At 36.1% G+C, this 15,410-nt stretch overlaps 1 protein-coding gene across 1 annotated transcript in view; it reads right to left on the bottom strand.

Moving 5' to 3' along the window:
* Window positions 1-2,015: 2,015 nt before the first annotated feature.
* Window positions 2,016-15,410, bottom strand: part of klf12b (Kruppel-like factor 12b) — a 37,335-nt gene continuing 23,940 nt past the window's right edge. The window contains exons 4-6 of the mRNA XM_019074811.2: window positions 11,142-11,277; window positions 4,214-4,371; window positions 2,016-3,418 (exon numbers count right to left, since the gene is read on the bottom strand). Of these exons, the coding sequence (XP_018930356.2) occupies window positions 3,237-3,418; window positions 4,214-4,371; window positions 11,142-11,277 (476 nt within the window). The 3' untranslated portion in view covers window positions 2,016-3,236. The remainder of the gene's footprint in view (window positions 3,419-4,213; window positions 4,372-11,141; window positions 11,278-15,410) is intronic.

The raw sequence follows: 15,410 nt of genomic DNA, 5'->3' as shown, positions 1-15,410 counted from the left end.
AAGATACACTGGTGATTAATGTCATGTCTAAAATAATTACTTCCATACTTCATAAAAACAAGGTGCTCATGTTATGTCCAAGCCCATATACAACAGAATACACACGCGTGTACACAAATACATAGTGAGGAACATAAAACATGGTGGATTATAATACTTCAGAATGAACAAACAAACAAAGAAATGGTTTGGTCATCTCTAATGGACAAATGGTTACTAAGTAACGAATGTTTCTATTGAAACGTTTCCTTTCACAGCATTTGACTTCAGTTTCCTTTTGTTGGTGACGAAAATCCCTACATGCCCCAGCAACTGTGATTGATTGTAGATTAAGTCAGCATGTTTGATCACCCTGCATGCACAGGCAGACTTTAAAGTGAATCTGAATTCTAGTAATATCTAATCATCTGAAAAGCAGTCACAAGACTTTCTGTGGCCACTTGAAAGTGCATATGGATCACAGGGACAGAAAACTTTGACAGCTCTCCTTTAAAAAAAAAAGAACTTGGATATCTCAGTGAAAACCTATACCTTAACGATAACGGCACAGCATGGAACATACAGTGAATTGATCAGGGTACAGTATGTGAAAGAGATAGTTGTATTCACACAAGTGCAGCATATTGCTTTTTTGAGAATCTTAGTGTAGTGTGTGTATATATATATATGTTTGTTTAATCCCTCTTAGAATGCTAGAACAACAGAATGAATGAACAAACAAAAGAACGATGGATAGATGGATAGATACACTCTAAAAAATGCTGGGTTATTTCAACCCAACTTTGGGTCAAATTTGGACTAACCCAACTTTTGGGTTAAAAATAGAATGTAAAAATTTAACCCAATGGTTGGGTTAGTCCATATTTGACCCAAAGTTGGGTTGAAACAACCCAGCATTTTTTAGAGTGTAGATGATAGTTAGAAATTATAAATTTCTTAATTAAACATTAGAACAGATTCTGATATCAACAGATATGGCTCAGTAAATATTTGAATAACTTTCCAACATTAGAATGAATAAAGAAAATGTAAAGAGAGAGAGAGAAGAAGAAGAAGAAAACCACTGAAGAGAGCATATCAGGGATCCCTTTTTAATTCAGTTCACTGGCTGCCCTCTACTGGTGACTTTAGGGATTGTTCAATTGCTGTCATGTTAGGATGATGCCAAAATTGGGTTGAAAATTTAAAAAATTGGTACATTGGTAACACTTCGCTATAAGTTTGACTTCATTAACATTATGAATGCATTAGGTATCATGGCCTAACAATATGATTTTAGATTCCTGTGGCTCAGTGGTAGAGCATTGCATGAGCAGCACTAAAGGTTGTGGGTTCGATTCCCAAGGGGACACACATGGTAAAAAAAATGTATAGCCTGAATGCACTGTAAGTCGCTTTGGATAAAAGCATCTGCCAAATGCATAAATGTAATAATAGTTTAACAGCAGTTATTTATCTGGGTTAATGTTAATTTCTACACACACCAATTGCCTACCTTTAAATATTTCAAGGGTTAACTATCATTACTGTATTATGAGCAAACATAAATAGTACAATATATCATGAATAGAACGAAAGCATATTTATAATTTACCTAGATTTAAAGATGCTTTAAATTGTTGTATATTCAAAAGTTTGTGGTGGATTTTTTTACGAAAATAATGAATACATTTATACAACAAGGATCCATAACACTGATCAAATGTAACAGTAAAGACATTTATAAAGTTACAAAAGATTTCTGTTTCAAATAATTAACTCTCTATTAATTAAAGAATCATGAAACAAACTGTATCAGGGTTTTCCTAAAAATATTAAGCACAACTGTAAATAGGAAATGTCTCTTGAGCATCAAATCAGCATATTAGAATGATTTCTGAAGGATCATGTGACACTGAAGACTGAAGTAATGGCTGCTATTAATATAAATATGAATATTATATTATATTATATATAAATACATGATTATTTAAACTAGATTTTTAAATCTAAAAACAGTTGTTTTAAATTGTAATATTAATCCATAATATTATTGTTTTACTCTATTTTTTGATCAAATAAATGCAGCCTTGGTGAACATGAGAGACTTTCCAAAAACATTAAAATTCCTACTGACCCCAAACTTATGAATGGTAATGTACATTGTTAGTTACCAATGTTACCAAATGCATTAATTAAATGAAGTGTCATCAAAATAATTAGAAAATGGATACACTGATGTTTGCAAAGATACTTCATAAATACAAAGCCAATGAACAATGCTGTTGTACTGACCATAACTGACATCAGGCTTCATAGTTCAAAAGCAGTCTCACAAAAGGAAAAGAAAACAGTGCATATCCTAGAAAGTTGTGAGAGACTACACCTCCAAAATGTGGCTGCTATAAATAGAAGAGGTATCCGAATTATAGAAAACAAAAGGTTGGACTGTAAAAGGGTGAGGGGGACCAGGTCAGCTCACCCCTGTGGTGCTCAGAATATTGCTCTTCTGCCTCAAGTTACCTGTCTGAGTAGACCCTCGTTATCCAGATTTCAATGTGATAAAATTCAGACAAATGTGTCTGTCTATCAAATTCAGTCCATTTCAGTTTAAAACCATCAGCTAGGAGGAACAGAAGATATACTGACCCAAAATGAACATTATGATAGATTGTTTGTTGTGTAATCTCATTCGCTGGTGTGTTGACCTGTAAATGGCAACCTCTGAAACCTCTGGAATCACTGGCCCAAAGTCTTCGCATTAGAAGATCTGCTTAATCCTTCTGAAATAGTCTGGCTCTTGATGTAAATGTAAAAAACTGTGCAAGCATACCATTCACGGTCACGCTCCCCTTCGCATCTGTCAGAACAACATATAAAGCCATTCCACTCTGCATTGCTTCACATTGTAGATGTTGAGTGACAAGCAGCCAATTTAAAACAGACCACACAGATGATTCAGAAAGGAAAAAACAGAAAACAAACCATTTGTCCGAGTGAAATAATCCTTTGAACAGACATGAGACAATCAACATCCTGGACTCCAAATGTTTCAGGCTTGTAGATGAGCCATCTCCCTCCCTGAATGGACCCTGTTTAGCTCTGCAAATGTGGGGAAAGCATCATGCTCCTCCTTTGCTTGCTTTATCCTCTCTCTCGTTCTTTCTCAGGGGCAGGGATGGCCGTGTCTGTGTCCAGCCCAGCTGAACACTACTGGGGGAGATCCAGCTCTCCCGTGTGTGAGTGAGTGGGTGGGTTCAAACCAGCATGTGTCTGCGACGGTGCAGGGCCAGATGGTCTGAGCGCGAAAAGCTTCGGTCGCAGTCCCCACACTTAAAGGGTTTGACCCCTGTGTGCTTACGGTAATGTCGTGTCAACTCGTCTGAGCGGGCGAACTTCCATGTGCAGCCGTCCCAGGTGCACTTGTATGGCTTCTCACCTAGTAGAGATAATGAACCTTACTTAGGCAAAAATAAACACCACTGTAAATTTTGGAAATATTAAGGAAATTGTAAAATGTGAAACAATCAAGACTGTTTAAAAAGGAATAGTTCGCCCAAAAATGAAAATTTGCTTAAAATCTATGCCCCCTCAGGCCATCCAAGATGTAGATGAGTTAGTTTCTTCTTCTAATCAGATTTGAAGAAATTTAGCATTACAGTACTTGATCGCCAGTGGATCCTCTGTAGTGAATGGGTGCCGTCAGAATGAGAGTATCAAACAGCTAATAAAAACATCACAATAATCCACAATACAACTCCAGTTCATCCATTAACATCTTGTGAAGTAACAATTTTTTGAATGGAGAAAGCAATATTATGATATGATATGATATGATATGATATGATATGATATGATATGATATGATATGATATGATATATGATATGATATGATGTATGATATGATGTATGATATTTGATATGATATGAAGAAATTGTTTGAAGTTAAAAGCATCTTGGTTACAAGACATTAATTGATGGATTGGAGTCATGGACTCTCATTCTGACAGAACCCACTGACTGCAGAGGATCCAATGCTGAGCAACATTTTTTTAAAATCTGTTGTGAAAAAGAAGCAAATTCATCTACATTTTGGATGGCCTGATGATGACCAAATTTTCAGCAAATTTAATTTTGGGGTGAACTATTTCTTTAACAATAGAAACAATACTCCAAATTCAAATAAATTGACAGTGAAACTAGATGTACAGATTGCATTTGTGTGCTGACAAACCTGTGTGTGTCCTCCTGTGTGCCTTTAAATGGGAGCTCTTGGTATAAACTTTATTACAGCCTGCAAAGTCACACCTGTGGATGCGTCGTTTCTTGGAGTCTGGAGATTCCGGTGGCTGTGGCCGTCGGATGCTCTCAATACTGAATGGTGACATGGAACTGAGAGAGAGAGAGAGAGAGAGAGAGAGAGAGAGAGAGAGAGACAGTGACAGTGACAGAGACAGAGACAGAGACAGAGAGAGAGAGAGATTTTAATCACCCTGTATAGGGCATTAAAATATTGCCAGCTGACCTTATTCCGCATCCTAAGAAATTAACTGAGACAGCAGCATGTATATAAGCTAATTGCTGCCATCATGTGGTAACATGCAATAAAATAAAATAAAATAAAATAAAATAAAATAAAATAAAATAAAAAATAACAACTTTTCCAATCATTAGTTAAGACTTGGACCACGTGTTTTCCTCATAAAGTGGGTTAAGATATTAGTGTTTTTGAAATAAGTATCTTATAATGACCAGGACTGCATATTTCTGATCAAAAATAAAGTAATATTGTGAATTATTATTATAATGTAAAATAACGGTTTTCTATTTTTATATATTTTAATATGTATTTTATTCCAGTGATGGCAAAGCTAAATTGTGTCACAAGATCCTTCAGAAATCATTCTAATACACTGATTTGCTGCTCACAAAACATTTGTTATCATTATAAATGTTGAAAGCAGTTGTGCTGCTTAATATTCTTGTAAAAATTGTGATATATATATATATATATATAAAATCAGAATTATTTGATGAATCGAAAGTTCAAAAGAACAGCACTTATTTAAATGGAACGTATAAATGTCTTTACTGTCATTTTTTTTTTGATCAGTTTAATGCATTCTTTCTGAATTAATTTCTTTAAAGAAAATCTTATTGAATGCAGTATTGATTACAGGGAGACTAAGAGAGGAAAGTTTAACAATTCAAAAAGAGATTCAACTATTAAGCACACACATTTTCACAAATTGCCATCCCTCAAATATATGAATTTTTTTTTACACAAAATGTGTGAAATGTATGAAAAAAGAAATGCATTCATCTCTAACCAATATTTTACACATTGTTAACTGAAAAAAACAAATAAAGTTACTTGACTACTTGCCCATGTTGCTAATGTTCTACTCATAATATATCACTAGATGGTGCTGTAGACCTGATGCATTTTGATGGCACAACGCAAACACTCAGAGGCCAAAAGCATGTCATCTTTTTTTTTTCCTTACAAAACAAGTCATAATTCTTACAGAGATGTGACATTTGTTGCTTGTTAGTTTGCTTTTAGCAAAATCCAAGGAAATGTCTTAACATACTTATTCCAATCAATGTTACACAACATTATACGATCAAATAAATAAAACTGTACAGTACTAACATGCTGTCTGTTGTGATTGCTGTGAGAAAATGAATTATTGCCATTCCAGAGGGTGGGCTAGATTTCAGACTGTAAAGCTGGCTCTCATTGAGAGGATTTATACATATCAACCAATGAGCTCACTGAACTGTTGGAGAAGAGCGGAGAGCCACTTAAGTGTGAGGACGTGCTGTGTTTGAAAGCAAGAGAGCGTACGAGTCATTTTATTCCATTTCTCCTATAGGTAGAAAGAGAGGAGAGTCTAATTACATTACATTGTCCTCGCTCGCCTTCCCTTCTAAGGTAATAAGAGCTCTATGTCCCTGCTTTGCTGATTGGCATAGGCTGGGCCTGGCAATAAAGGCAGAGGGGGCGGAGCCAGACAACTCCTCCAGTGAACTGTCTCCACCACATGCAGCCCACTTCCTGTTTCTCCCCTGCTCCTGGGTCACCTGTTGATGTTGGTGTGCTGCCAAGCGAAGGCCTAGCGGAAATGAGCCAGTGTGTCAGAAATGAGGCTGAACTCTCTCTCTCACTGCCTCGAGCAAACACACGCAGAGAGTGAAAGAGTGAGAGAGAAAGAGACCCAGGAGGGGAGAAGTGAAATAAAAAAAAACAAACAAAAACAAACAAAGAAACAATCAACCAAACAAACAGGTTGTTTTTTTTCTCTCTCTCAGAGAAATTACAAGAGAGAGAGAGAAAGTCACAGAGAGAGTTTCTGTGAGAATGAAAGTTGGTGGCAGATAGAAATGGAGGGGGGTTGATGTTAGAAGGAGAGTTCAGAGGGAGTGACAGGATTTACAGTGGAAAGACTTCAGCGGAAAACTCTCACAGGATGTTTACAGTCTGATATATTTCAGAGGGGACGCCACTGACATAAATAGTGATACAGTAGTCTGACTGGCAGAAAATGACTTGAAAATACAGATCCACCTGACAGGTTCAGATGGTTATTCTCCTTGATGTAATGGAGGATTCATCTCAAATCAGCATGTCTAGATGCATGTCCAATACACATCAACTAATTTATCTTTTGATTCAGTCAATAAAAGATTCAATCTCTCTCTCTCTCTCTCTCTCTCTCTCTCTCTCTCTCTCTCTATTTATTCAATATTTAAATATATTTTAAAATGTAATTTATTCCTGTCATGCAAAGCTGAATTTTTAACATTCTTTATTCCAGTCTTCAGTGTCACATACACCATTAGAATTCATTCTAATATCCTGCTCTGGTGCTCAAACATTTTCATCATTATTATCAATGATGAAAACAGTGCTTAATATTTTTTTGCAAACTGTGATACATTTTTCCAGGTTTATTTGATGAATAGAAAGCACTGTGATTTTGAATCAATTTAATGCATCCTTCTTTAATAAAGGAAATGTTTATTTCCAAAAAAATAAAAAATATATATGTAATTTTATGTACTGATTGATTGATTTTATTGGCTATAATTGGGATTGGGGGGGGGGTATTAAAACATACACATGGATTTCTGTATTAAAATAGGGCCACATTTGATATCAATACCAGCTAAATCCATTATCGGTAGATCTATAATATATAATCTATAATGTAATAAGCATCCTGTCTCACACATGTCCTTCACAACACCATTGTGCTCAGGCACCAGATGTCCTCTAGATTCAGGTGTGGTGCAACAACACTAGGCTGGTACTGGGGAGATCCCCTGGTTGGATGGAACATGACTTTGCCCAGTTCAACCCTCACTTCCCCCAGCACAAAGAGGACATTACGCTACTTTTAGTTCATACTCCACTGGCGCTTTTCTCCCCTATTTTACTTAAAATTTTACTTAAATCAAAGTCTTTTTTGGGTCCCCCCACTGATTCAACCATGTCTGTTTTTACTCCTCGTCAAAAAGTAACATATTCTAGTGCCGTGACCTACTGTAGAACAGTGCATAGCTCTGCCGCCCAGATGATGCCTAGACCTTTAAAACAGCTCTTGTGTGAACCCTGCATAACCCTGTCATCCTGGCTTTGTGCTTTTGTCATTGTGTTTCTGGGTGTATGAATTATTCTGTATGTTGAAAAATGGCTCAAACTGAATTGAGCTCTTGGTCTTTTTGTCTCTGCTCAGAGTGACCAGCGAAGTAAACTTTCTGCTCAGGGCTCAGGGTGTTCTCTGATACACTCTCCTAAACATGTCACAACAAGACCTGCATCTCATCCAGACTGCAGAGAGGAATGACAGAAAAGAACCAAGTAGGCAGGGAGAGACAGGATTAGAATAGATTACTGTACTACTGTAGGTGTACTCTATGTACTGTAAAAAAAAAAAAAAAAAATTATATATATATATATAAAACTATACATATAACTATATAATTATATACAGACAGAATTAAAAAATATTAACATTATTTAAATAAGTACTATATAGTGAATTATTAATGTTATTTAAATAATATTAATGTTTTATTAAATATAAATATTTGATAAATCACAATTTTATATATATATTAACAATATTATCTATAATATATTAATATTAACAATATATTATATAAAATTATTTATTGTACATATTACAAATATTTATATTTTATTAATATTAAATATAAATAACAAATGCACAAATAATTCACATTTATGTCAATGTTAAATAAATAAATTGTAATGCTTCAGTGATTTTAGAAATTATAATATATGGTATGCTGTATAGGATTATTAAATCGAAAGGAAAAGGTCTGAATGAAAAAAAGGGTTTATTTTATATTTTGGTTGGGATTGGATCTCTTCAGAAAAACAAAGGTTTAAATTCTTTGTTGTACTATAGAGCTATTCTTTAAAATCAATGCTAGATGATGGCAAAAGTTATTTCAAATCATAAAATTTGTAGAAATGAGTGTCCAATATCAGTCAATAATAATAATAATATTACAGCCCCTTTCCAAGAAGGGTTCATGGATAATGCAACACACACAAACACACACAACACAGAAACCCACATAGATGCACTTAAGAAGCTCTCATAGAAACTCTCAGAGATGCAAAAGTTGGGTTTTATCTGTTTATCTGAAACTGATATCAGCAACTTAAAGGTAGATATCAGCACATAATGGCATCTGGCCTTTCACTTAGAGTGCCGTGTTGTGTGATACAGGGCTTCTTTAGCTGCATGGATATTTAAATTAAGTGCAGAGCTGGCAGTTCACTCTCCTAAATTGGCTCGTCTGGTGGTGAAGACGGCCTTATAGTGGAGTCATTTTGGGTCGGCTGTGACTGGCCTCTGACAGGTCTGTGAGCCGAGGGGGTTATTTTAGTCCCGTGGGGCCTCGCCGTGCCAGCCAAACTCTGCGTCCACAAATTTGCCTCACAAGGCATCATTCCTACTGTTAGATGCTCCAGTCTCATTGTAGACTGCATTTTATTGCCTTGCCTTTTTAATTTTCTGGTTCGATTATTGTGCAAAAACACTGACCCAATTAAATGACAATATTCTTCATCAAACACTTCTTTGATGTGATAAATGCTTATTTGTTCTCGTCCATTGAGTCTGCCGTGCTATCAGTGTTATTCTTGTGGCGACGCTGCCCACAATGTTATCTTATTTCACATGCTAGAATGAACACAGCTGCACACATGCCCTCTTTCTCCTTTTCTCTCTCTCTGTAAACAGGCAAAAGCAGCAGCTCTCCCAGTAACACCATTCCTGTATATCTGGTTAAACTGTATTTTGGCATTCTGCTGCACTGGGGGGCAAAGTCCTAGTAGTGTTCGTCCACAGCACACTCAAAGCAAAGAAAAACACTTGCACGGTGTCAGTGCGAGCTTTGACATACGGAGGAATCCTGGAATACTTTCCAAACCATTTGCCTAAATAACAGGCCGGACGGCAGGGTGCTGGTAGGGGGGCTGGCTCATGGAAAACTCTTTGGGAGAAGTCCTAGGCTGTTTTTTACAGCCTGCAGGGCTCGAGAGTCTTCTGGTTTTGATCATGTAACTGTCTTTAATGGGATGACTACACCTCATCTGAGTGAAGACACATGGAGTTGTGCCGCTAAAAATGGGAGGTGACAGCTAATGTTACCAAAGAGCTGGTTTAACAAAGAATGGCCTTCAAAGAATTGCTTCACTGTTTGTGTTTGCAAAAGTCTTGTGATAGGTATTCATTTTCAACTCTTTAATCCATTAAAGGGATAATTCACCGAAATGTTATCATTCTATGATCATTTATACATGTCCTTGTCAATCCAAACCTGCGTGACTTCTTTTATTCTGTGGAAAACATCAGAAGATACTCTGAAGAGTGTTTCAACTGTTTTTGTCCATACAATGAAAGTCAATGGGGTCCAAAACAACCCTGATTGGACCCCATTGACTTTCATTTCACGGAAAAAAAAAATCTTCTATCTTCCATTGTGTTCCACAGAAGAAAGTAAGTCAGTGTGTAGTTTGTTTCCTGAACATCAACGTAATGATGCATTGCTGGAGAAAGGAACTACCTAATCACAACTGTGCGATTTTTTTCGCACATTCATTGTTCGAACCATGTTGTTTAGAACTGTCATTTATTATGTCAAGCAGGTGGTGTAGTGATAACTTAATCAGTTTAAGATCAAATGAATGTCAGATCATTGCTGTAAATAAACACAGCATCTGAGGACTGCTTCGCCATTCTTCTTCTCCTTTAATTTGCTGAATTTTGCAGTTTTCCATATCTCACTCCAAGGTTCCAACGCACATATGTGCACTTTTCCAAAAACGTTTTCTAAAAAATTCTCTTAAACTAAAAGTCATAGAATGAAATTTGTATATATATGGAATAAAAAAGATATAGATTGTCCTACATGTCAGCTTGCTTAAATTGCTTAAGTGTTTGAGCTATTTAAGTCCATATGTCATACTAACAAGAAACTATGATTATAACCACATGTCAGGAGCTGTAGTTCTACAGCTACACAACTTTGGAATGCTGTTTGCGAATGTTTGCTGGAACTATGGATTCACAAAAAACCAAATTGTTAAACTATGCTAAAACAACAGAACTCGTCACCATAACTAATGCTTTTGGGAAATGCACCCCAGACTGGGAACAACATAAAAATGATGCTGTTTTTGGGTTAACTATCTCTTTAAAGCAGTGTTTCTCAACCAGGGGGCCAGGCCCACTAAGGCCCTAATAAGTCTTTAATTATATTTAGTTTTAATAACATAATCTTAATTAAAATGCTAAAAAAAAACACTAAAAATATAGCTGCATAACATTAAGATTAATTCATATATTTGAGTTTATTTTTTTGACAACAGAAGGTGCATATCAGCATAAATAGGAAAGTCTTCAAATATTATCTTGGACAAAGGGGGGCTTTGGATTCAGAAAGGAATTTTGAGTCCAACTACAAAGCAGAATCTTCAAACATACAAAATGAATCTACATTGTTAGCACTATGTACAATACACAATTAGTTGAAGTCAGTCAGTGTGCATATGTTGAAGCTTGACTTCCAGTGTATGTTGGTGTGTTTGCGAGAGTGTGTCTTTAAAGAATACTCACTCCTGGACTGCTCGTGCTATAGACAGCGCCGTAGATCCTGTTTCATTAACACTGTCCAAGGTCACGTTTGGCAGGTCGTCATCATCACTGTCACTTTTGATTTGTCTTGGTGACAGGCCATTGTGGTCTGTTTGTGCTGCCGCAGGGGGAGGACAACAGAGGAGGAGGTTAGTTACATGTCTGTAATACGCGTACCGCCCGAGGCTATTCTCAGGCCCATTCAGAAGCTTACAATATGCTGCATGACACTGAGCAGAAATTAGCACAGCATTTCAGGGTGTTTCTTCAACTTTTGGCACCTTGATCTCCCAAGTGTTCATTTCCATTCAAATGAACAGATTTCATTTTTGTTTTCTGTTTATTATATTAAGGTCACATTAATTGCTTTAGAAACTTTATCACACCCTCATTATTTATATCTGCTACTTTTCAAATGCCCAAAAATAAATAATGCCCGATAAAACATGTCATTTCCACCACAGAATGCTGATAAACACAGTACACCATTTTAAGATGGGGAAATGACACTGCAGTTTATTAAATCAATGTCTACAGGGCCAAAAGGGAGCAAATATAATATTCAACAAATACAATATTAATATTAAAATATTAAAACAAAATACTATTAACCATAAAAAAAACAAAAAATTTTTACAAACTACACAAATAAAACAAATACTACAAAAACAAATTTTTTAAGTTTTACAAATTTTTTATCTAATATTTATTTTTCATTATATTTCTGTTTTCTTTAAGTTGTCATTAAGTATTTTTAATAGTTTTAGTTTTAGTTAACACACTGGTGTGAAGCGACTGAATCTCAGCCATTTGATGTTTAATGTACAGTGCTGTGGAGGGGCATATTGGACCAATGATATTTCACCCAAATGGCCAGATTAACATTGAATAAATGGGAAAAAGTAGTTAAAATTGAATTAAAATCCTTATATATATATATAAACTACAAGCTGATAAAAAAGTAAACCTTAAATAGAAGCATCTGCCAAATGCATAAATGTACAGTGAATGTAAAAATATTGTTGCTTTATTATGTTGCACCTGGTTACAATGTAATATTAATACAACAGTTATTTTAATACCGCATGATACATTTCAGGTGTGTGTTGTTTGTGAGTTTGTCATCAAATACAGGTTTTTAATTCAGTCACACCTGTATATGTCAGTGCTTTAGACTGGCAGTCACAAAACACCCATCTCTGATTACTGGATCTCATTCCCCACAGAACGAGAGCAGCAAGCTTTGTTAATATTATGGAGGTTAGCCCAGGCTGCAGGGCTGTGTTTCTAATTCGCTGCTCTCTCAGCAGAATGTCAGACCTGATCCCGGATCAGAGGTGTCTGTGCTGTCTCCCAATCAGCCTTGGGCAGTGTGTCCTGCAGGTTTGACACCAGCACAGGCGATTAGATGCCCAGAGAGCATCTAAAGGCAACAGAGCTATGCTGCCACTCGCCCTTTGTTTCTAGGGTTTTGGACATAGTTATGCTGCCAATTTATGAATTTCTGTATGAATAATAAGAACACCTAAGATGTCAGCTATATGGTCTCAAGTGCATTTTTGAGTAAAACTTAAAATTAGGTCTCTGTCGATTGTCAGTGGTTTTATAGTGTGACTGATAACTATAAAAAATGACATAATTAGGAAAACAAAATTCACAATAAATCATGACCTATACCCAAATTCAACAAATTTCCTACCTTCACAGCAAGTTTTTGTGAGCTGCTCCTACAACAATGGACCTCAGCAAACCAGACTACACGCTGATATAATTAATGTACATATATACACTATAATCTCTGAAGGATCATGTAATATCCAAGACTGGAGAAAAGCCCGTTCACACCAAGAACGATAACTATAAAGATCACTCTAAAGATAACGATATTAGTGTCCACATCAGCGAACAATATCATCTGTTTATTCAAGGGTACGCTCGTTGTCTGCCGCTTTAAATTCTCAAGCTCATGAGAGTAGGATTGAATCTGATTTGCTGTCAATATTTTTAAAATCAATCATTCATAAACTGAAAAAAAATAAATCAAAAAGATTCCAAAGATAGATCATTTTTCTGTGCCTTTATCATTATAGAGGTGTGTACTCTGCTATTCTTTAATATTGAGAACGATTTTTTGAACTATATCTTTATTGTTATCTTTATAGTTAGCATTTTTGGTGTGAACAGGGCTAATAATACTTGATGAAAATTCTGCTTTTTTTTTCCAACACAGGAATTACTTACATTTTAAAATATCTTAAAATAGAAAAAAAGTTATTTTAAATTGTAATAATATTTCACAAAATGAATGTTATTACTGTTTTATTTATTTATTTATTTATTTTTAAATGCAGCAATGGTTAGCATAAAAAACTTTTTAAAAATCATTTAAAAAAATCTCCAAACATTTGAACGGTAGTGTATGTACATATGAATATTTTGTCAGCAATGCTATAAGAACAGACCAGCACACCATTTTTGAAGAGAACCCACTAGTCAAGAATTAAGTTAAACATCACATGCACTGTCCTAACTTAATACCTATTGCTTTTTACTGCTAATCATTATCAAATTCAGCACAAAACTTATTCTATGCCTTTCATAGGGTAGTTTAAACATCCACTTCAGAGTGCCACAAACACTCAGCAAAACTGATGGAGGATTTCAATGAAAGATTAATTGGACACATTACAAGAGCCTGGAGCTCTTTTCTCTCCTCCTCCATTCTGTCTACTCAGGCTAGACATAAATCAGTTATAGCAGAAGCTATGTTCAAACAGATTTAAAATCATACTTGTATACTGTTAATCCCCCTGATTATTTTTAGTGCAATAAATGCTTTTTATAACTTCTAATTTGCATATTATTATTAAAATGTTCTAAAAGTTTTTAACACTTAATTTTTTTAGATCTATTTGAATAGCTTTCTTTTACTGAACTGTGCAGCACTTTTTAATGTGCTATATACTTTAAATCTGTTAAAAAAAAAAAAAAAAAAACATTAATTTTGAATACACTCTTATACTGTAGACCGCTACTGTGAATAATATGCTCTGTCTCTGTGGACTGTTTCCAGCATAATCCATTCAATTTACCTACAGTACATAGCTTGCCTGGATATTCCTTAAAAATGTCCATATAAAGGCAATGACAAAAGCGGAGTTCATGAAGGTGGTGAAGCAAACCCCATGATTTCTTTCTCCTGTTGTTTCCAGCCATAGCCTGTTTCCATGGTAACTCAGCCGGAGACAGAGCTGTGGAGAAGGGCACACCCCCTTCCCACCTCCCCCTGGCAACCTGTACATGAGTATGCGTGTGCAAGTGAAAGTGTGCGCTGTCCATTGTGTTTTCAGCTGTCACTGGCCATGACGAAAACATTTATTCATGAACATTTACTTGTAAGCATTGCCGATCGGTGCACTTCAGAACAAAAGGTTCACACTCGTGTCTTTAAATAGTTGTAATGTTACTGTCAGTCACTATCATGTAAGCATATCATCATCTGCTACCATGTTGAACCCTCCCAGGTCTGACCCCATTTCCTCTGTGCTGCTCCAGAGAACTCTGGGTGGAGTCCATGTTGCTATGTGCCTGACTGCTCGCGGTGCCACCCATTTTCAATATCCGCCCCACCCCATTATGCAAACCTTGTTTTTCCTCTCTTCCTTCCCTTGAAGCTGAGTGAGACACCCAGTATTTAAATCCTTCTTCTAGCAGGATACCCAGCCCTGCCCAACCATTTGGGACAGACACCCTTCCCAGATAAACAAGAGGTTGAGCAACAAACAGCTGCCTTGTGCCCTCCGCTCGGGCCGAACACCATTTGACAGCAACACCCAGAACATCATGGTTTAGTGCCAGAGTATTAAAACTCGCCCTACAGGAAACCAACCCTAAACAGCAGTCCCAAAGTACCATTGGTGAGGTCTCGAGAGTTTGGGAAGGCACCATGCAAGATGTGTGCTTCTGATTAGGGTATGTGGCGAGGGGCCGAGACCTGTCTGCATGACCTTGGACGTGAGATAACTGCGCAGATCCTATGTTTGCAGAAACCACTTTCATCTCTGTAAACAATATTCTGTTTGTTAGAAAAGCAACAGTGTCTTAAGATAATGCACAAATATGGGCTTTAGAGTAGTTTTAGGTTGGCAAGTTTAATTTCTTGACCACCAGACAATGACTGTTTTATCAACCTCTTAGTTTTTTTTTTTTTTACAAGCAAGTTTTTTTCTTTATAAACGTATAAAACTCACA

The sequence above is a fragment of the Cyprinus carpio genome, chromosome A9, assembly GCF_018340385.1.
Source record: "Cyprinus carpio isolate SPL01 chromosome A9, ASM1834038v1, whole genome shotgun sequence".
NCBI classification, from domain to species: domain Eukaryota; kingdom Metazoa; phylum Chordata; class Actinopteri; order Cypriniformes; family Cyprinidae; genus Cyprinus; species Cyprinus carpio.
Note: the sequence above shows the minus strand (reverse complement) of the source record. Positions and strands in the feature narration are given on the sequence as shown.